Source organism: Triticum aestivum, chromosome 7D (assembly GCF_018294505.1).
Source record: "Triticum aestivum cultivar Chinese Spring chromosome 7D, IWGSC CS RefSeq v2.1, whole genome shotgun sequence".
In the NCBI taxonomy this organism is placed as follows: domain Eukaryota; kingdom Viridiplantae; phylum Streptophyta; class Magnoliopsida; order Poales; family Poaceae; genus Triticum; species Triticum aestivum.
In genome coordinates this window covers 585,593,890-585,615,900 of record NC_057814.1, presented here as the reverse complement: position 1 = coordinate 585,615,900, position 22,011 = coordinate 585,593,890, and the positions used below count along the sequence as shown (strand labels likewise).

General features: G+C 47.0%; 1 protein-coding gene across 1 annotated transcript; it reads right to left on the bottom strand.

The window, feature by feature from the left end:
• Positions 1-5,137: 5,137 nt before the first annotated feature.
• Positions 5,138-17,072, bottom strand: LOC123171351 (uncharacterized). Its single transcript, XM_044588887.1, has 11 exons — positions 16,994-17,072; positions 15,947-16,723; positions 15,449-15,605; positions 13,638-13,975; positions 12,371-12,492; positions 12,076-12,154; positions 11,893-11,992; positions 11,761-11,815; positions 9,471-9,635; positions 6,706-6,909; positions 5,138-5,443 (listed from the first exon to the last, which is right to left on the bottom strand). The coding sequence occupies exons 1-11, from the start codon at positions 17,070-17,072 to the stop codon at positions 5,138-5,140; spliced, it is 2,382 nt and encodes a 793-aa protein (XP_044444822.1).
• Positions 17,073-22,011: the final 4,939 nt, after the last annotated feature.

The following is a 22,011-nucleotide window of genomic DNA, read 5'->3' as shown; positions in this document are numbered from 1 at the left end:
ACAGCAGCAGCAGAAGCACTGGACTTGGGGTCGACATCCTCTCCAGCCATGTCGTTGATGAGGTTGTCGACGTCGAGGAAGCAGTCGTCGGAGTCCGTGATGAAGAAGTCAGTAGTCGCGCGGAGCGCTCCCCAAAAACCTTATCACCCTTCTCCCGTACAAGACTCAAAGAGGTGCGGTTTCGGAGGCCTACTGTCCCGACTCGCGGTGCACGCCGCAAGCCGGGATGAGGAAGACAGCAGCAGCACAGAGATTGGAACCGGTGGCGAGAGGAAGGAGAAGTTCTGGTGCGTCTCTCTGAGAGGAGCGACCTCCCTTTTATAGGCGCAAGAGAAGGAGGCGAGAGGCTGCGCCGGGAGCTGAAGGGAACGCGGGAGATGAAACGAGTGACCTTTTGTATACCCGCAGTGCGTGGCAAAAATTTAGGCGAGGCGAGGCGGGCGGCGGAGGAGGAGCGCGCGTGGATATCCCTCTTGTTCTCATGCTCATACAAGTGGGGAAAGAACCTCCCTTATAAGGAGGTCCAACTCCCACTAAACTAGCAATGTGGGACTAAACTTTAGTAGTATCCCTTGCCTTGCACAAATGGGCTAAGTGGACCTTTAGGATTTATTAGGAATTTCTGAAATAGTTATTGGGCTGCCCAAAATAGACTAAATTCCAGCAATCACTGCCTTAACACATGCATGTACCTTCTTGCATTGGTATGGTTCCTTCATTCAAATCTCTAACATCAACGAGAGGAATACATGTTCTGTAGGTGGACGCACCGTGCATTCTCCAAGCCATGGTGAACGGTGAACTCAAGGAATTTGCAACCGGTACCGTCGTTGCACCAAAAAGCAAAATGATGCACAATGTAGTAATGCCAACAAACCTTGCTAGGGTGTCACTGTGTAGTGTGAGGTTTCAATGATCTAGAGCCTGCTGAACAACCTCTAGGTGCACATGATGGTATACGTTATACACTCATACAATCCTTTGGTTGGAACCTTAGGTGGCCTAAGACGCAGATCCTGTTGGAGACATAGTCCCCAATAATGATAACAGCCTCGTTGTCGGCGCCTCGTACGACCAGCCCTGCATAGTTGGAACCATCTCCTTTGGGTCAAGGCACACTCGAAGGTCCCAAGGACAGCATACCTCCCATAGATCAGAAGCAGCCGAGAGGGAGGCAGTCGAGAGAGATGAGGCCGCCTGGTATGCTGAGCATGGTGGCGATGCCATCGATATGTTTTTGAACTATATGAACTATGATGGTAACATGCCTCCTGCTACAACTAACCCTAGTAGCGTTGCCAAGAGTCTTTTTAACACGCGGACAACCGATGATACTCAAAATGACCAATCTCAAAAACCATCCGAAGCCAAGGTGACTCCAAACACCTTGAATAGGCCAGTCCGAGATAGTTTGGCATATGTCCCAGCCAAAGTTGTACCAAAGAAGAGGAAGCAACGAACTACAAAGAAGGATTACCAAGCCACAACCAGCAGTCAGAAACAGGCAAAGACAAATGAGTTCGTGTCTCATGGTCCATTGTTTCGAGGGGTCCATTTCCCTAGTGAAGCCATGGTACCGAGTTTCATGTATGAGACCATTGTGCCTGACATGAAGCTTCTTCATGATGACATCCTGAATAGAGGGTCACGGCTTTGTTCAGGATTTCCATGTGGACAAGTTCTATTTGCATTTTGACCAGATCTTCAGCATGATCCACCTCCAGCAGTTTGAGGGATGCTCCTTAGCCAGGCTATGGATGCTTCATGCCAACAGGCTCAAGTTTGACAACATGAGGACGGTCTCCGTGGTGGAACCTTATCACATGCACCACGTAAAGCTTAAAAATCAAGAAGGTATGAAAGTGATGAAGACGTACCTTGCCAAATTCATGGTCCAACATAGACATGCACGCAACCATCTTGTGTGTTACGCTATGTGGTAAGTCTTCACTAGCTAGCATCAATGCACATATGCTTTCTCAGATGTAGTATATATCCTCTACAAAGACTGAGGATAGTTACTGCTCTGTTTGACTGTTTGCGCAGCGATGATCACTAGATCCTCTTTGTTCTATCCTCAAAGACTTGCAATTCTTATGTCTTGGATTCACTCAAAAGATCAAGAAAGAGTACAAAAAAACTAAAGTCTGCTCTGGAAGATGCTCTCATAGAGTTTGAGAACAGCGAACGATATGGCTGATTACAACACAACCTTTTGTTTCATGCAACAACAAACCGAGAGAAGTCATACGTCTGCCTACTACACCATGAACCATATGGTTGATTACATGCGGAAGCATACGACCTTCACAAGAAACGATGACATCACCAATTGGAGGGGGGCCATTCCATTCTCGCACTGGATGATAGTCGAGTTGAGTTTCGGATCCAGACCACCCTTGCAACCGTCGCCAACAATGATGTCGACAACAACAAGGGGATGTACTACAACGACTTACACGAACCTCTTGAGGAGCGGTGGGATCGGCAGAAACGGCAACATAACGACTTCCACGCCTTTACTATGTCCATGAAATGAAGGGCATCATAGTTGACTCGTGGTCTTTTGTAGAACAACATTGGTTGTTTTGAAAACGATGTTCTAAACAAGGCTGGTAGCCTTACAGTACCTTTTGTGTCAATGAGAACTTAAGCCCTTAAAGTCTGTAACTTTAGTACTTATTGCACATATCGAGACATGATGCATGATAGCAAAATGAGCCCTTTGGTTCATAGATGCTGCCATGGCCGAAAAATTAGCCCTTTGGTTCATAAATGATGCCATCATTTACTATATATGTAATCTTCCTATAGGTTGCCATGCATGTTCTATGTTAATTTGGTATCTATGAATGCACACATTGTTCTTTTCAGATGATTCGTCGACCTCAACTACAACAGTACGGAGTCGCTGCCTCACAACCAACGCGGCGTTGTGAAATGCATAATTCATTTACAAATTTGGCATGTGAAATGCATATGCTCGCAATTCGATAATATCAATGTGTTACGTGAATTTAATATGTATATGCATATGTTGCAACTTGGATTCATGTAAAACTTATTACATAATGACATTCATTATTAATTGTGTAATACTTATTATATTATATATGTATGAAATCTGCAAATATTGCTAGCAAAAAATTATGTGATGGCAGTATTTTTTCTGCCCTGCAAAACAAACTAGCAGCGGTTAATATAAGTAGGACGATCCTAACCGTGTAAAACACTAGCAGCGTTCGTGTGGCCTTAACACTGCAGGTTAGCTCTAACACCAGCCGCGGTTTAAGGAACGCAAAACGTCGCTAGTGTCAGACATACTGGCAACATGTAAGTGCACCACACGTTGTTGGTTAGTAACAGACTAGCCACATGTGCACCGCACGCTGCTAGTTGTATCACACTAGCTGTGTGCGGAGCACATGTTGCTAACCAGCAGCATCATACAGACGGCGTCCAGCCCGAACACGGTTGGCGGGCTATGACGCACACGGTTAGTAAGGGGTTCCTGGACTAGTGAATGACGAACTCAAACTTTTTCTTCTCTTCTTTAAGCAGGCCCTATCCTCCTTGATCGCCTTCATGGCCTTCCTAGTGTTGTGGATGATATCTTATTGAGATTGAAGGATGCACCATTGCTCCTTGGCCATATTGAGCTTCTCTAGTAGTATCTCAATCTTAGCCCGATCCTCTAGTTGTTGCTTATTCTTAAGATCTACTCCCTCCATTCCAAAATAGATGACTCAACTTTGCACTAACTTTAGTACAAGGTTAGTATAAAGTTGGGTCATCTATTTTGGAACAGAGGGAGTATGATTGTCTGGCTGGTATCTTCCATGTCATGAGACTTCATGCCATCTTGGTAGTCAAATAGCTTGGATACATCATCCACAAGCTGGGTGTACTGACTGGCCAGCTGGTCATTCTCCTTCTTAAGCTTGGCCAAATCTCTCTCATGAGCCTGGTTTCCCATCACCTTGCCACAATTCTGCTCATGGTACCTGTCCCACAACTTTGTTAGGCACTTCTAGAGTATCCCGGACCAAGGGCCATCAACTCAACCCATAACCCCACAGTTAGCACCCCACTGCAAATGCAAGATACAAATTAGAACACAATCTAGGTAAGCACTACCTAAATGCAAATTTAGATGCCACATTTACACTAATCTCTACAGAAAAGCCACTACCAAACTGCAAACCAGGAGCAGCAATTAACTGAATATGACTTAGCCTAACAGAACATAATTCAATTACTTAAAAACACTTATTGAAAAGCACAAAGGCACTGACACAAGCATAATTCAGTTAATTTCAATGACATTCAGTTACAGTAACATGGAGTGAAAATCATAATTCAGTTGCAGTGAACTGCAAAGTGAACTAACAGAGTAGCATTAGCATCTAACAAAGGGTGGAAAGCATAATTCAACACTATAACAGATAGAGCAACACTAGCATCATTCATAGAGCAACACGAGAACTATGTCCAATACAGAACTAGGGCTGACACTACCATCATCCACTAATGCACCTTCAGTTCCAGTTATAAACAACCACAAAGTGCTTTGTATCCACTACAAACCTACCACTAATAGAGCAAACATTCAGTTATGGTTAATTTGGTACCGCAGAGTAACATTTAGTTAAATAATCAGGCGCATGCTCATTATCCTTACCTGGGAAACACAACCTAGGAATCTCCTCCCGGTGTCAATATGCCTTCAAAAGCCACCATCTTGTAGGGCCTCTGCCGGTGCAGGATGCACTTTATCTCGGATTCCACCACAACATCACAGAAACTTGGCTCCATGATTGTGCCAGGTGTTTGCTGCAACCATCACTACAAGATTGGCAATTGAATTGAGCTCAGCGGATGAATACAAGCCCAAGTCACGTAACCCTAACCTTAGCAACGGTCGTCAGGTGGTGCCAGCCGTCTCCCCCAGTGCATATGGCTCAGACATGTGGGTTTGCCTACGGGCCAGACATGTCATAATCTGACTTTAAAACCCCAAAGCGTCACCCAAGGAAAAGTGGTTTTTAGCAAGTGTTAGCACACAAATGGTAGGTTTTAGGACGAAAAAGTGGTAGTTTTCTAGGACACATACCTGTAAATTGGTAGTAATTTTCTATTAAATACTCGAGACGCCTGTCAGCGCCGCAAAGGTCGCCCCCGGGCCGACAAGCACGGATCCGAGCATGCTGGTGGCCCAGAGCGTCCGGAGGAACCACTTGATGGTGGTGACGTAGATGTGGATGAACACCAGCAACAACTCCATCCCCACAGTCCCGACAGCGTAGAGCAGGTCTGCCGCGACCTCCTCGCGCTCCAGTGAGGGCACTAACCGGAGCAGCGGTAAGAGAGAGGGGAGGCGGGTGGAAGCAATATTGGTGCCAGGTGCCTTAAACCGAATGAATATCTCAAGCACTCGAGTAAGCTGTGGACACACATTGAGGACGAAGGGAACGCGCTTCTGTCCTTATGTCATTGGACTGATCATTTCTTTTGGCTTTCTAGGCCATAGATCGGAGTGGGCAGAGATGGAGAGGAGGGAGGCACCTGGGGCGAGGTGGTGGTGCTCAACGGAGGCAGGACGAGGTGGAGGGGATCGCTAGTGCGAGGTCCTGAGCGACGGGGTCGGGGTGAGAGGCAAATTCCAGATGAATGACATGCCTCGGGACAGCATTGGCCTTACACGTTGTATCCATCGTCTGGGATCATGACATGAATTTGTGTAGCTGATTCCGTGGCAGCCAAACGAGGTGTTTTTGGAATTGACAAATGAATTCCACGATTCCTATCCCAAATGATGGATGGCCAAACGAGCTTGAGCATTCCTTTGGAAGGGGGTTGACGGTTGAGGATTACAAGGGTGGCCATTGCTTGCTTAACTGGCGAAAGGTTTGTAGGCCAAAGCACTTAATGGTCTAAGCATCAAAGATGTTGCTGATTTCATCACGGCTCTCGGGATTAAATGGCTCTTCCTCGTCCGTGGCATCATTTCGACCGCTCTGGTCACTCTGTTCATCAACCTCTGGATTCTAGTCAGGGAAGTGAAGCTTTCCCCTCGCGCTAAGGACCGTATTATGGCCTGATCGTTACCCATTCCTGTCAGCATTTTTTCGGAAAAAGGAGATTGTAGTGCAGAAAAGCAATCCATACAATTCTTGGCGACAGCAGTTTTTTGAACTAAAAGACCAGTAGTATAGACAAAAGTTCCTATGAAATAGGATCCTACAAAATTTCCATCGGACAAGGCCGCATCTCAACTAGCGAGGCGAGATTACATGCTAGGCACACGAGCGGCTAGACTCCAAAGGACTGGAAACCCGTGGCTCTGTTCAGAAGAATGCCAGAGACGCAGGTGCATGCGAGGCATGCGAGCTGGTAGACTCCAAAGGACTGGACTAGTTAGTTACATCAGGTGCATGCTAGGCACACGAGAGGCTAGACTCCAAAGGACTGCACTACTTAGTTACATCATATGTACAAGTGTTACCGAACAGAGACGGAGATCAGGACTCTCCCCCAGCCTTTCTACTTCAACAGCCAGACCTTTCTTGTTCTAGAGCCGTCTGTTCCCCATATCTGCAGTCGATCCCCGGTGTTGCTGAATATACATCTGCACATAAAGATGTCAGTTTTTTTTTTCATATCCTCATTGGTACTATTATCGTGAGCGCAAAAATAAACCATTACCAGGATCTCATCCACCGAAGGCCGGTCAGCAGGTTTCAAAGAGGTCATTCTATCATAAAGTTCGCGGTCGCCCTCATAATCACCCTTCCAGCCATCTGGAGGCCCTTTATCTCTCAGTTCCTCAAATGCCAACGCTCTCTCCAATAAAGACCCAAATCGTGTCAGCAGCTCAAAAAACATTACACCGACTGAGTAAATGTCAACCTGCCAAAAGATAACCACGAATATTCAGTGTTTTGCCAAGCATAACGCACAAGTGCAAGAAACCGAATGAGCAGAAACCAACGGCAAGCACGGATGACAACGCAGCAAACAAGGAGGAAGACAGCAGGGAAAAGCACAAAGAAAGGAGTAAAAATGGAAATAAAAGAAAGGTTTCTGCTCATTCGGTTTCTCATGTCACCAAGTGAACGCGCCTGCTTGCCGTTGTCACCAAGCATAACGCACGAACCACAGTGAAGCAAGTCGAAGGCGAGACGGGTGTCTCATGTCACCAAGAAGCAGGGAAAAGCACAAAGAAAGGAGTAAAAATGGAAATAAAAGAAAAGAGAAAGAAGCAAATGGCAAGAAGAAACGACGACGAAAAAGTAGACTTGTCTCCCTCAAAACCAAGCAAACCAACGGCAGCGATCGGAGGAAAGCATGTTAATAGCCGAAGCTCTAGCATGGTGAAACCACAAGTTAGCTACAGAAGTATCCTTTGAGGGCTACGGAACTGTCTTAATGATTTGGTGTTTGACTCAATGTTAACCACGTGGGGCGAAATGTCCTCTGCGCTACTTAAGAGACTGGCGGCTGCTGCACAAGGAGACATTGAAGGTACTGGGTTGCTTTATAGCATATCTGGTAAATATCCTCCGATGACCGCTGGGCCGAACCACGATGATTCACCATGGGTGATGCAAGCAAGCAAGAATCTTGGCCTGACTTCGGCGAGAATGCGCCATCACACAGTGCACCTGGAGGTAGTGGGCTCCTCTGCACCTGTGCTTGTACCATGTCTGCTTTCTAGTTTATGGGGCAAACATATTTCATATTCTCGCAAGTTTTTATGCAGTTTCCTTCTGTTCTGAACTCCAGGCACTTATCCTACACTACTTTCCAGCTGTTTTTAGTTGTAGGACTGGACTCTGTATGGTTTCATTGTGTTGCAATGGAACTGGGGAGAGACTCTCTGGTCTTCTGGAAAAAAATAGCCTTGGGAGTATAAAATGCAATTACTTGCTGCTGCTGTTGTCATGAAATACAAGTCCACTACCGTGCATCTCCGGGACACTGCTTCCTATTGCAAGTCTACTAGCTAGCAACGTGCACAGTGGACGCCCCCAACACCGCTATCACTAGGTGTCCACCAGCCATTCCCAGACCTTGGAGCACCACCTGCACCTACGATTCCAGCAGCACTACCTCCAGGACCTGCAATAGTAGCATCTCCAGCAGCCCACCCACGACTTACGCTTATACTGGCAGTGATGGCAGCCCGGCATGAAGAAGGCCTATGTAACAACTCCACTGAGAAATTCGTGGCTGGCCACTGCTGCAAAAAACACTTCGTCCTGGAGATTGATCCAGGTGCAGACGACAGCAAGGAAGACGTTTCTATGGAGGCTGCAAAAGGGGCTAACAGCAGTCCTTAGTCCAGTTCGAGGATGAAGTGTCCAAAAAGGGAGAGAGATGTTATGTCGGGACATACCTACTAGGAGCCACAATAAGGCCAGAGTAATGCTACATTCACAGACCATTACGGGGGTTTTACGGGGTCATTTTAACTTGGGGAGGGACCCCACCCACCTGAAATTCTCGCGGTGAGGTGAGGCCGGCAGGGGGCGGATGCAGGCCGAGGCGAGGCCGGCCCAGACGAAGTCAACGCGCCTGGTTCCTTCAATGTGGGGAAGCAGGGGATCGAGCTCATGCTCGACAGAAGGCAGCGACGGCGCAGGGACGCGGTCAACGCAGGCGGTCGAGGCAGAGGCGATGCAGGTGCGGGAACACCGGATCCAGGCAGCGGCGCGTCCGGCAAGAACCTGGCGACGGCGGCTCCTTGCTGCAGCAACTACAGGGAGAGAGAGAGATGTCAGCCGAGAGGGAGAAGGAGAGGAAAGAGGGAAGGGCGGAGGGGAGCAGAGGGGCGGCCTGGTAGTCGAGGTCGCCGGCAGCAGGTCGAGCCGGGGTTAGAGGAAGGGGCCCATGAACACCCTGTAACTCGTCCGTGCGTCTAGCAATTTCGATAAGGCCACCAAGGAGGTCACGGCTGAAATTAAAGGGGATAAGTATCCTTAGTAGTTTAAATCATAGATATTTTTTTATTCTCAAGTTAGTTATTTCCTAAAGTTTGTTAGTTCAGCTAGGCGTCCAAGTTTGTAAGCTGGCTATATAATGTCTAGCAATATCAATCAATAGACAAGCAGAAAAATAATCGCAATTATCCTTCCAGTTTTTCCCCTGCTCTTGTTGTGTGGCAGCCTCCTTTTCCTGGGCGCCACACCTCAACTGTCCAGGGGAGATCTAACCTATCAGCCTAGCACGTTCATAACACATTACAAAACAAAAGAGAGACTGCCAATATAAAGCCAAAAGGCAACAAAAAAAACAAAGATCCAAAAGAGGAGCTACTGAGGAAACCGGCTGAGACACAGAAAAAACAGACATGCTGTGAAAAGAAACCTAGCAAACGGAACGGGAAAAGATGGCATGTAACAACAAAAGTGGACCCTGGTTGTGTAAATAACCAAGTTGGCAACAACTAATAGAAATCAAACACATACCTTCTCAGTTATCTTCTCATCACTGTCAAGCTCTGGCGCCAAATAACTTTTTGTGCCACAATTAGGCGTACCGCCATATTTTCCAAGCTCGTCTTGGCCACAACAGGCATCTCCAAAGTCTCCAATTCGGACTTCATAATCAGAGCCCAGGAATATGTTATCTGGCTTAAGATCCCGGTGAACAATAAATTCACGATGCAGTGTTTTGACACCTCTTACTATCTCTTCGAAAAGTTTCCACCTATCCGGAATTGAGGCAAACTTTTCAGGCAAAAGCACGTCCGTCAGTGTGCTGTTTGGAAGTTACACGAAAAGATAAGCAAACAATCAGGCATGAATAAGGCTAAATGATGATGTAATAATGCATGCATTGAGATATAAAATGCAGCTCCCTCCTTCCACCAAAAGCTAACATGTTCATGACACAAGTTCATCCATCTGTGGTTGCATTAGATATACAGCTAGCTAATCTAATTCCACCCTTGTGCACAAACTTATTCAAATTGGCAAGCTTGAGAACATTGCATGACTCCCAGACTTGAGAAGATGGGTGCAGGCCAGTACGACTCCCACTCCCGCGTGCTGCAGATAAAACTCAAGCGCTTTCTTTGTTCTTATGTGATCTAAACTACTGAGCACAAAAATCGTAATGGCCGAACAACTTAATGACGACACAGTTGTGCGTCACTCCATTTTTCTTCCCTGACTGTTGCCCATAAAAGGGCTTGGAGCAGCATAAGTGCAAGGGGGGAAAGACAAAAGCAGAAGGCATCAAGAACACGAGCGCGAGAGCAAGACTCCCAACTCATCATTCGTCAAATCAACGACATTACTGAAAGTGATGCTTAATCATTTAGAACTATTCTCTCAAGTTCCCGAAGAACATCTCTAAATTACACAAATTGAAATAATAGGGGCTGCTGGGTGGTTGGAAATTGTAGTTGAGATGATATCATCTATATATCTGCATCGAGTAGCTTATTGAATGATGCCAGCTGCAACCATTTCGGCTTTCAACATTAGGCAGCATCATCATCTGTCAAGATAGCCTACTTACCACGTCACATGTGAAAACTAGAAGGGGATTAATTTATCGCAGAAGCTAATACTCCCTCCGTTTCTTTATGTAAGGTGTATTATTTTGGACACGGTGACCAAGGCGCACAATTATAGAGGTGTTAGGACAAAAGTGTACCCTTGAAAAATTTGTTAGTGGCAAGTAAATCAGTGAGTCCAGTAAAGTAAGAGATACATGCAATCGAGACAGAGATAGTCTCCTTTTGATACAAGGAGAGATACAGAAAATCAAAAGAGATACTTTCCTCTTTCTGGAGGGATAAAAAGGGAATTATGAGGATTTAGAAGAAATGCACCTTACATTGTGAAATTTTATCAAAAAAGTAGATTAATACACTGGTAGGGGTCGATCAGGCAAATCCCAAAGCTGACCCCCGAACAGCTGATACACCTTATATAAAAGAACGGAGGGAGTAGTTACTTCTTCTAGAGCATATCTCTCAGATATGTACTGGAAAGACTCAGCTAATCCAGGACCTTAAAATTCGAGATGGGATTGAATTGCGATCTTATATGCATGTTGCTGCCTCTGCCTTATATTAACAACGTAGAGCTTCATAACGCACACCAAATTTGAGAACTGCCCTTATTTTCATAGTCTGTACATTATGACAGGGGAATGTTTTGTGTGTACGTGGCAAAAGTATTACGGAGAATGACAATGATTAATCAGTACCATGTGTCAGAACAAGAACATAAGACAAACAAGATTTCCCGCTCGGGTCACACAAATCTGCAATGATATTGCTGAAATCCAAAAAATAAATACTCTGCTTACGTCCTATAATTTGCATAGCCATTTAGTGAAGAAAATTTGAAAACTGCCTGGTCAATTAGAACCATCATATTTTCAGCATCTTCACATTAGGCTATATGTATGAATGAGTGAGCATATGCAGTGTAGATGAGTTTTTAATGAACTATGTGTATTTAAGAATCAGGCACAGGTTAAGTCCTATGTCCAAATCGTGTTAGCAGCGCAGGCTCTGGCTACTGACATGAAGCATATGCGTAACTACGTTACTGCTAGATAAAATATGTGTTGAGCTAAAATCATAGTAACAGAATATGAACCTTGCACAGAGCTCTATATGGAGAAACAGATAATCTTCTTGTGGGGGAAGCCTTTTGTGATTCCACGGTTCTATCCAGGCCTAAAAAAAAGTCAGAAAAACCTCGAGAGGAACCGGAGGGAAATTCTTGTAGACATTACCTGAAAAAGCATCATAATGCGCCCATTCCTCAAACTTGAAATGATGTTAACTTCCCTAAATAGAGAAAAATAACTTAGTTTGAAAATATATTTAATAGATTAGGTTTAGAAAATAAAATAATTTTAAATGACCTTGGCTCTTCGAAGCAAGATGCACGCAGAGGGATGCATTTAACAGCACATTTACTACCCGAAATAAGGCACTTAAATTTTTTGCAGTCGCTAGCTTTGCCTATGACAAATAGAAATACAAATATCAATTCATAGACTGACAAACAAAATATTTGTACGAATAGTATTATTAATAACTCTTACCAAGTTTTTTACAAACATGGAAACTGTTGATTGACGGTTTCAAACAAGCTAGAAGATCATCAACAGTTCCAGAAGGAACCTAAGATTTTAAAAACTAATATTAGACTTTTAAACTACAACACAAGCAAATATAGGTTAAGGGATAATTTATACATACGTTCGTTTCAAAATCGATTGAACTGTTCGCATTTTTGAAAACCTTTAAGAACAACCATTCTTAGTTATAAATACATTACAAAGAGTGTTAAAACAGTACAAAAGCTTAAGCAAAACTTAGTTATGGGCCTACACTGACTGTGGTAAAGGGAGCAGGAATAGGACCATCCATTTTAAGAGAAAACTTGCATAGCTCTTCCAATTCATCACGTTTCAACCAGATTAGGCGGTAGGCTTTTGTTAATTTCCATTGCTTGCCACCTACAAAAAACAGAACATCACGGATCTTTTATGGCTAGATGACTTACTTTTCTCCATTGAGAAGTTGAACCGGTATGGGCCTGGCCCATCTAACTTTGGCCCAAGTGGCCTTTCTAGTTTAAGTATCTAGGAGGGCCCTCCTTGTGCAACCTAGCAACTGGCGCTCCTGAACAGCCGCCACAGCAATAGAAGGAGAGGTGAGGTCCTCTCAGTTCAACGAAAAGGTTGCCCATTTTTCCCTTTGACATTGATTACCTTACCTCCGACAGAAAATCAAGTTTCTAATCCATATATGACCAACACGCATTACAACAGAATAAAAGAAACAGCGAACAGAACTCCCTTTCCTTTTTAAGGTAACTAACTGTCTCATACTCTCCAAACCTCCCCTCTCTTTCTATCTCATATTTATATTTAAAATCACTTCTTAACAAGACCTGTACCTGCCGAGAATCTTCATTAAATGGACCAACTATGCATGTGAAGGCAATCCAGATGATCACAACATGTGCAGGTGTATTTCAATTCAACAAGGATGTCTTATGATGCAACCAAACAACCCGACAAGCTTAAATGACTAGATCCAACTACCATGATGCATGTGTCAAACTAATTACACAAGTCACAAATATAAGAAGAGTGACATAAATCCCCCAAAACATTCATATGCAAATCTGCAGACCCTGGACTGTACATGGCTGGTGGGTGCAAAATCTAGCCCTTGCTGCTGGCAGCTGGATAAGGACAGGGGACACTAATTTCTACGGTGCAAGGCCTTGATTTTGCAAGGGTTGATGTGCTGTATTCCCCAAGCAGCAATTTCATTGCTCACAAACTTGCAAGCTGGGAGCCTCATTGGACCTTAAACTACAGGAGCTAATCCAAACATGGTTGTTGGGTGTAAACTCTAGTCCATGGTCTCAATCATTGCTTGAAAACTTAATCTAGACGTGTTAACTCTTTTTGCTGACACTAGTTCCTAGCTTATTCCATTGAGTATTGGAGAAGGTATGGCACTAAATTCAGTACATGCATTAGGTGAATATACTCTATGCCTGGGAACAAACATTTCCCCCGATGAGTGAGAAATTACATATATAGTTATCAGATCATATGATTGAATTTAAAACAAGTCGAGAACTTACTAAAAAATTTAAGCAACAGGTGCTTCTGCGCTGGCCAAATACGAAGCTTAATCAGATCTTGGTCAGTATCCCCATGCTCCTCATCTCCATCCTCCTTGCTGCATTCTGAATCATCACCACTATCATAACCTCCAGAAATTGATCCATCCTCATCCCCATCCTCATCCTCATCCTCATCCTCCCCATCCCCATCCCCATCTTCATCCTCATCCTCCCCATCCCCATCCTCCCCATCCCCATCCTCATCCTCATCCGCATCCTCCCCATCCCCATCCCAGTCCCAGTCCCCAATCCCCGAGTTCTCCTTGCACCCCAGCCCTCCCAAAAATGACATAGCACCACCTGTTGATGGGAGGGCCCAGTCATCATCGCTCCAGTTGGATTTCACCATCGCATAGTCGTCAAGGGTCAATGGGAGGGACTGGTCGTCTTCGCTAGAACTGAATTCCGCCGCCGCATAGTAGTCCTCGGCCTTGTCAGCTTCCAGCGCAGGCTCGCCGCCGTGGAATAGCAGCCGCGCGATGTCGATGGTGTGGCCGTCTTGGACCACCGCCAGATACAGAGCGGGCTCACCGGCGAACTCTTGGTCGGGGTCACCAGAGCCGCCCTCCACCCGCCGTTGTTTCCACGCCGCTCGCCCGCCGCGGCCGCAGCGCACGCCGCCACCCCGTCCGCCGCAGCTCCGCCCGGCCCCGGCCCGCCCGCCGTAGCTCCGACCCGTCCCGGCTCCGTCCGCCACCGCCCCGCACGCCGCCGCCGCCGCCCCGCAGCTCCGTCCCGCCCGGCTCCGTCCGCCACCGCCCCTCAGCTCCGCCCTGCCCGGCTCCGTCCGCCACCGCCCCGGCCGCAAGCGGCCGCCGCTCCACCGCTCTCACCGCTCTCCGATGGCGCCGAAGAAGACGCCGAAGGGCAAGTCGGGCTTCTTTGGCGTGAGGCAGAAGCCCTTCGGTAACTTCGGAGTGGAGTTCTCCGACGCCGGGAGGCGTTGGTGGATCGACACGTACCCCTCCGCCCACGAAGGCCGCGTGTGCCTACGACGTGGCGCTGTGGCGTGCTGAGAGGCCTCGGGAGCACCTCAACTTCCCAGAGATCGAGAGTCGGGCGGAAGTGGAGATGCTTGTGCCGCGGAGCATCAAGATGAAGGAGATCCCGACGAAGAGGAAGACGACGAAGAAGCCGTCGGTTGTCGTCAGTGCCGGCGAGACCGACGAGGAGGCGATGGCGAGGTTTGCTTAGGAGCATCCGGAGTACGTCCAGGCCGAGCTGGAGTACTACTGGAAGCGTGAGGCGGAGCAGAAGAAGAAGGGAGCGAAGAAGGAGGACTCGGCAGACTTCTCGGAGGAGGAGGAGGGGTGCAACGACCCGGAGAAGGAGGAGTTCTGGGCGCAGTTCCGCAGCTCCGACGATGAGGAGTAGTTTATCTAGTAGTTTGAATAAGTAGTAGTTGAAGTTCATGTGGAACTATGTTGAATTTGATGTTTGAACTATGTTGAATGAAATAGTAGTTTGTCGTTTTAAGAAATTTACGTTTTCATTTTGGACCATCTATTGAAGTTGCTGTTTTGGACCATCAATTTGGACCATCTGTTGGAGTTGAGCTTTTTTCGGAGCTTCAAAACGCATTTTTTGACGGTCCAAATTTTACATCTTCGGTTTTGGACCGCCAAATTCTGCACCATCTATTGGAGATGCTCTTAACTAATTCAAAACTTAGTACATGAAGTACCCCCTAGCAATCATACGCCAGAACTAATCTAATTCGAAACAGACCGGCCTTGCCATATCATGGGAGGATAGAAGGCGTGATCCACACCGGCCGCGCCGACAACCTACGGTAGTGGTGCCCGAGCGCCTCCATCTTCTTTACGGTGCCATCCTTGATGTAGTACATCCCGACGGCCCGAGCGTCGGACTCGTCGGCCCATAAGTCCTTGGGCTCGCTAAGCGCGGCAAGCCTCGGTTTTGACCCTAAGAACAGCATATCCCGGAGAGAAAAAGAGAGAACACATCGTATAGTTCTCAGCCTTTTTACGTGTTGCTAGGAAGATTCTTAACAGGGAGTTTCTCTTTTACTTCGGTGGTAAATCAATGCAAACATTGCTGGAGGTAGCTCAGTTTACTGTAGCATTTTGGCAAAATGATTTTGCACATGAGTAGCTAAAAAACGGTGCACGTACACATCTGCGACGTTTGTAAAATAGTACCCTGCTAGCGATCGTACCCAAAAACCTAGCTAATTGGAAACAGATCGACCTTGCTATATCATGGGATAGAAGGCGTGATCCACACCGGTGGTGATGACAATGTACGGTAGTGGTGCTCGAGCGCCTCCATCTTCTTTACCGTGTCATCCTTGAGGCAGTACACCCTGACGGCCCGAGCGTCGGACTCATCAGCCCATAAGTCCTTGGGCTCACCAAGCGCGGCGACCCTCGGTTCGTCGTCAGTGAAGTAGATGCAGCCGGCCTTGATATCGGGGCGCCCACTTGTCGGCACGCACAACGAGTTGTTCACCCCGACGAACAGCGCGACGTCACCAATGTCCCTCGTCTTCTTCCACTGCCCGGCGCCGAGGACATGCACCTTGAAGGAGCACGTCCACCTATGCCGGCCGTACAGATCCTTGCCCCTGGTCACCTGGGCGTACTTGAGCACCACCATCAGCCGCCCACCTGGAGCAGTCGCCAGGTACTTGCGATGGCACGACGAGCCACCTTCCTCAATGGTCAGCCTTGGCGTGACAGCCGTGCTTGTGTAACCGCCTGACTCAGTGTCACGTTGCCACGCCTCCACGACGCCGGAGTAGGAGACGGATAGGAACCGGCCGTTGTGGTGGATAGCGTCCTCCACGCCGTCGTGCGACGGCGCCAGCATCCACACAGCGTCCTCCGCTGTGGCGAAGGCCGGGGCGCCGAAATCCGGGCCCAGGATTAGCATGGCCGTACCATAGCTGCCGGGGCGGCGCGGGGAGGCCGGCGAGAGGACAACCTTCCGGTAGAACGACGTGCGCATTTCGTCGGCCGTCAACACGTGCGCCCCGTGCACCAGACGCCTCGAGGAATCACTAATGAACGACGGCCCTAAGGCTGGTCATAGTGGGGAGTAATATATACTAGTGTCATGCATATGACACTAGTCTAAGTTACTACTTTCATAGTGCAAAGTAACATATTAGTAGTGTCATAGATGGATTCATTTATTAGCTTGTAGACTCATCCTTTCTCGGGAAGCGCTATGTTACAGTAATATATTATGTTACTCTAAACACCTCTTTCCTCATTAACTATATGCCACATAAGCAAAGTTTTCTTGAAATGCGCTATGTTACTACCTAAGTTACTCCCACTATGACCAGCCTAAGCCGAATCGGATGGCCATGAAGCGCCATATGTTCACAATGAACTCCTCGTAGGGCGTATGGAGGAACACACCCATGGTGGTGATGTCCGGGAGCGTGTGCTGCTCCACTAGTAGAAAAAGGGCCTTTTGTCCCGGTTCTAGAGGGCCTTTAGTCCCGGTTCTGGAACCGGGACTAAAGGGTCATTACTAAAGGTCCCCCCTTTAGTCCCGGTTCTTATACGAACCGGGACTAAAGGCCCTCCACGTGGCTGCTACCTGGAGGTCCACCTTTAGTCCCGGTTGGTAACACCAACCGATACTAAAGGATTTTTTTAAATTTTTTTGAAATATTTTCCGATTTTCAAATTTCTGAATTATTTTAACCTCTAATCTCTAATCACCCCTCATCACTGCTCAATTTAATCTCTAATCACCCCTCATCATTCCAAATCATCTAACTTCCCGAACGGTCACCCATCCTCCCACTCCCCCTGCCTGAGCACACTTAACTTCCGGGTTCTATTCTCCCTCGTTTCCAAGTCTGCACTTGTTGTTTTCCTGACAATAGTAAGATGTCAATCCTATTAACCCTGAGGAGTTTAGCTTGAGCATGAAGTCACACATTTCACTGTTTGAGTTTGAAACTATTGTTCTAAAAAACAATAATTATTTAGTAACACTAATATTTCTTGAATAAGTAGTTTGACCATTGTTTGACCACAGTTTGACCAGATTTGACCAAAATTCAAAAAAATTGAAATAATTATTTAGTAACACTAATATTCTTGAATAATTATTTAGTAACACTAATACTTCTTAAATAAGTAGTTTGACCATAGTTTGACCAGATTTAACGAAAATAAAAAAAACTGAAATTTGAGCATAATTTTTTTTCCTTTTGGAATTTGAGGATTCTAAAAATTTGCAAACAGGCCGTAGGCGATCAAAATCGGATGCGTATTTTCGTGCTGAACATTTTGATATATTATACGTTTTTTTTCTGACATCGTATGCAAAAGTTATAGCCGTTTTACATTTTCCCTACACTTTTTGCAAAACATGTCCAAATTTAAGTTTTTAAATTTTCCTAACTAGTAGATGTGGTAACATAACTACATCTCGAAGGATTTTAACTTTTGAAGTTGTTATCATTTTTTTTTGCTTTTTACAAAACTGAAAAGGCGATACACCGAGAGGGGGGGGGGTAGGATTTAAAAATTGCACCATTAGTACCGGTTCGTGCCACGAACCGGTAATAATGGGCATCTCACCCTTTAGTACCGGTTCGTGGCACCAACCGGGACTAAAGGTCCCATTTGAACTGGGAGTAATGCCTGTACGGTGCCCTCGCCGCTCGAACCGGGACTAATGCTCACATTAGTCCCGGTTCGTAATGCAACCGATATTAATGCTTTTTTCTGGCTGAACCAAAGCCCCTTTTTCTACTAGTGCTCGCCGGTGGCGGGGTTGACGAGGTAGATCTGGCCTTGGTCGTCGGCCGTGGCGAGCCATCCACGGGAGGAGCCGAGGACGAGGTGGTCGTCGCGCAGTGCAGGGTACGGTGCACGCACCGTGGCTGCGCGCCGATCGGCGACGGAGTAGAGCGTGGTGGCCGCCGGGTTCTCCTCGTTCTTGCCGGGGAGGAGGAGCCACGGGGCCGACGGCTTGAATACGTCGTCGTCATCGCAGGATGCGGCGAAGGCAATGTGGTCGAGGAATCCCAGGCGATCGTGGATGTCCGCCATCAGCTCTGGTAGGAGGCTAGGCCAGTGTCTGGGAACGTCGGCATCAACCTTGGGGGCGATCGCTTTCCTAGCGGCGGCGGCCTTCTTTCGCCTGGCGGCGGCGCCCTTGCTTCTGCCCATTGGCACGTACTCCTACTCCTACAGATCGATCAGAGGTGGGGACTGATTTGTTTTTAATGAAAAAAGAAATAAAATACACCTCCTACGAACAATGGTAGAGCCATGATGGCCTTCCCTAAAAAAAACAATGGTCCGTTTTCTTGTCCTATTAGACATATTTTTGGCCTAAATTTAAGACTGATTTACATCGGTGCGGACACGCAGCGGACACCCGCGCTGTCCTCCTCTGGCCAGCCCGTCTGTGGTACACGCAGACACCTTTCCCCCAAACCCTATATGGCGCGTTAAGTGCCAGTTAGTTCTTTTAGCAAACCATCGCACACCCCCCCTCTTATCTGAGTTGGCTCATTCACCTTTTCTTTTATGTTTTAAAGTGTGAATCGAACTATGTACCTCCAAGTTTTAGTACCAAACGGATGACCAGGTGGTACGGCCAACCTTTTGTGCCTAGGTTGCTTTTTCTTTTTCTTTTCAACGCTAAAAATACACAATCGTTTCCTGTTTGGTTTCGTTTTCATTTTCTTTTTTTTGTTTGCCAGTTTTTCTTCTATTTTTTACTTTTCTACTACTATTTAATTTTTGTTTTCCTTTTCAAAATTTGTGCACTTTCTTTCAACCTGATGAGACCTTTTTAAAAACTGATGAATAATTTTTTAAATTCGTGAATATTTTTTAAAATCAACAAACTTTTACTTCAAAATACATGATTTTTTTAATATTTTGACTTTTTTTAAAAAATTGATGATTATTTTTCAAATTTTAGATTTTTTTTCAAATACGTGAAATTTTTGGGATTTTGGTTTTTTCCTATCTTTCCTTTTCTTGATTTTTCCCTTTTTCTTGTTTTAAATTTTTTATTTTCTTTTTTCACATTTTTGTCATGAACATTTTCTAAAATTCAATAATTTTATGAACATTTTTTAAGTCCGCATTAAACTGTGAAACTTTTTTTTCAAATTCATGAACAATGTTTGGGATCCACGAATATTTTTTAAATTCATGAACATTGTAAAAATCCATTAAGATCTTTTGATTTAACAAAAATTCGGAAATAAGAAAAATTATAGCTGTTTTTTCCTGAGCTTGCACCGGAGGAGTGAAAAAAACGAAGGGAGCAACGGGGCAGGAAGCCGAGCTGAGCAAGCGAGAGCTTCCTGGGCCACCCAGTATATAAGCTATTTTAAGGTTTCAGTGTGGAATAGCAGCTCTGAGTGGGTTCACACAACCAACACGAGTTGTCAAAACGTGTAAAAGACACCACAATCATGCAACGAACAACTCCAGTCTCATCTGAGAATAAATATCGTCTCCAACACCCACAGCCCAACACGATATATGAACAAAAAAAAATCACCGAAACATCATTAAAACCCAAGCTAGCGCAGATAAAACCAAACAAAACAACCGCAATAATCTACTAAAGAAAAAAAGAGTTAATCCCATGAGTGAAAACAACACGGCTGAACAATGCTCCGGGACTGCCGGGGGAGCTGCGATCTAAATACCCGAAAGTAAGTACTACTAGCTAGCTAGTTCCGCGCATCTCCCGTTGATTCTAGCTACTTTCATCAATGCCATTTATAATGCTCCATTATCAGTTTGATTGACATCTATTTCTCGTAAAGTGCTTGTGGCAGGTGTTGGGGAACGTACTAATTTCAAAAAAATTCCTACGCACACGCAAGATCATGGTGATGCATAGCAACGAGAGGGGAGAATGTTGTCCACGTACCCTCGTAGACCGAAAGCGGAAGCGTTAGCACAACGCGGTTGATGTAGTCGTACGTCTTTACGATCCGACCGATCAAGTACCGAACGCACGGCACCTCCGAGTTCAGCACACGTTCAGCCCGATGACATCCGTCGAACTCCGATCCAGCCGAGTGTTGAGGGAGATTTTCGTTAGCACGATGGCGTGGAGACGATGATGATGTTCTACCGACGCAGTGCTTCGCCTAAGCACCGCTACAGTATTATCGAGGTGGACTATGGTGGAGGGGGCACCGCACACGGCTAAAAGATCAAACGATCAATTGTTGTGTCCTTGGGGTGCCCCCTGCCCCCGTATATAAAGGAGCAAGGGGGGGGGGGGGGGGGTGCGGCCGGCCAGGGAGGAGGCGCGCCAGGAGGAGTCCTACTCCCACCGGGAGTAGGACTCCCTCCCTTCCTTGTTGGAATAGGAGAAGGGGGAAAGAGGTGGAGGAGAGGAAGGAAAGGGGGGGGGGCGCCTGTAACACCCCGGATGTAACTTTCCATATTTGTAACTCCAACTCTTGCCATTTTCGGCTATGTGTTATGATATTCCCCTCGTGGTCGGGTTTTTGTCTTTCGTTTTGCATTTTATTCATGTCATGTATATCATATCATGTCTTCATGTGCATTGCATTTGCATACGTGTTCGTCGCAGGCATTCGAGCATTTTCTCCGTTGTCCGTTTTGCAATCCGGCGCTCCCACCTCCTCCGGCGCACCCCTCTTGTTTTCTTTTCGTGAGCGGGTGTTGAACGTTTTCGGAATGGACCGAGGCTTGTCAAGTGGCCTTGGTATACCACCGGTCAAGTTTCGTTCCATTTGTAGGTCGTTTGATACTCCAACGGTTAACCGGGTAACAGCAAATGCCTTCTGTGTGTGCAGCAAAACCCCCCTCTCTAAACAGCCCAAAACCCACCAAACTCTCTTCCATGCTCTAGGTCGTTCGATCACGATCGTGTGGGCGAAAATCGCACCTCATTTGGACTCTCCTAACTCCCTCTACCTATATATATGCCTCCCCTCCCAAAATAATACGCACATCAAACCCTAGCATTTTTCCCGCCGCCGCCGGACGGATCCCGCAGCCAGTCGCCGCCCGACACGTGGCCCCCGGCCACCGGGCGCGCCCGTGGCCCGCCGGGCCCGTACGCCGCCCCCGCGGGCCCGTCCCCGCCCGCAGCCGCCGAGCGCCCCGCCCGGTCGCTCCCCGCCACCCGTCGTCCGCTGCACCGCCGCCTCGCCGCCCTCCGCCGCGATCGGCGCCGCCGCGCCGCTCCGCCGCCTCGCCGCCGTCCGCCGCCCGTCGCCTCGCCTCCGCCGCCGCCGCATCGCCGCCGTTCCGCGGGCCACCGCCTCCGCCGGACCCGGGCGCCGCCGTCCCCGAGCCGGCACCGCGCCCCGCCTCCGGTCGTCCCTCCT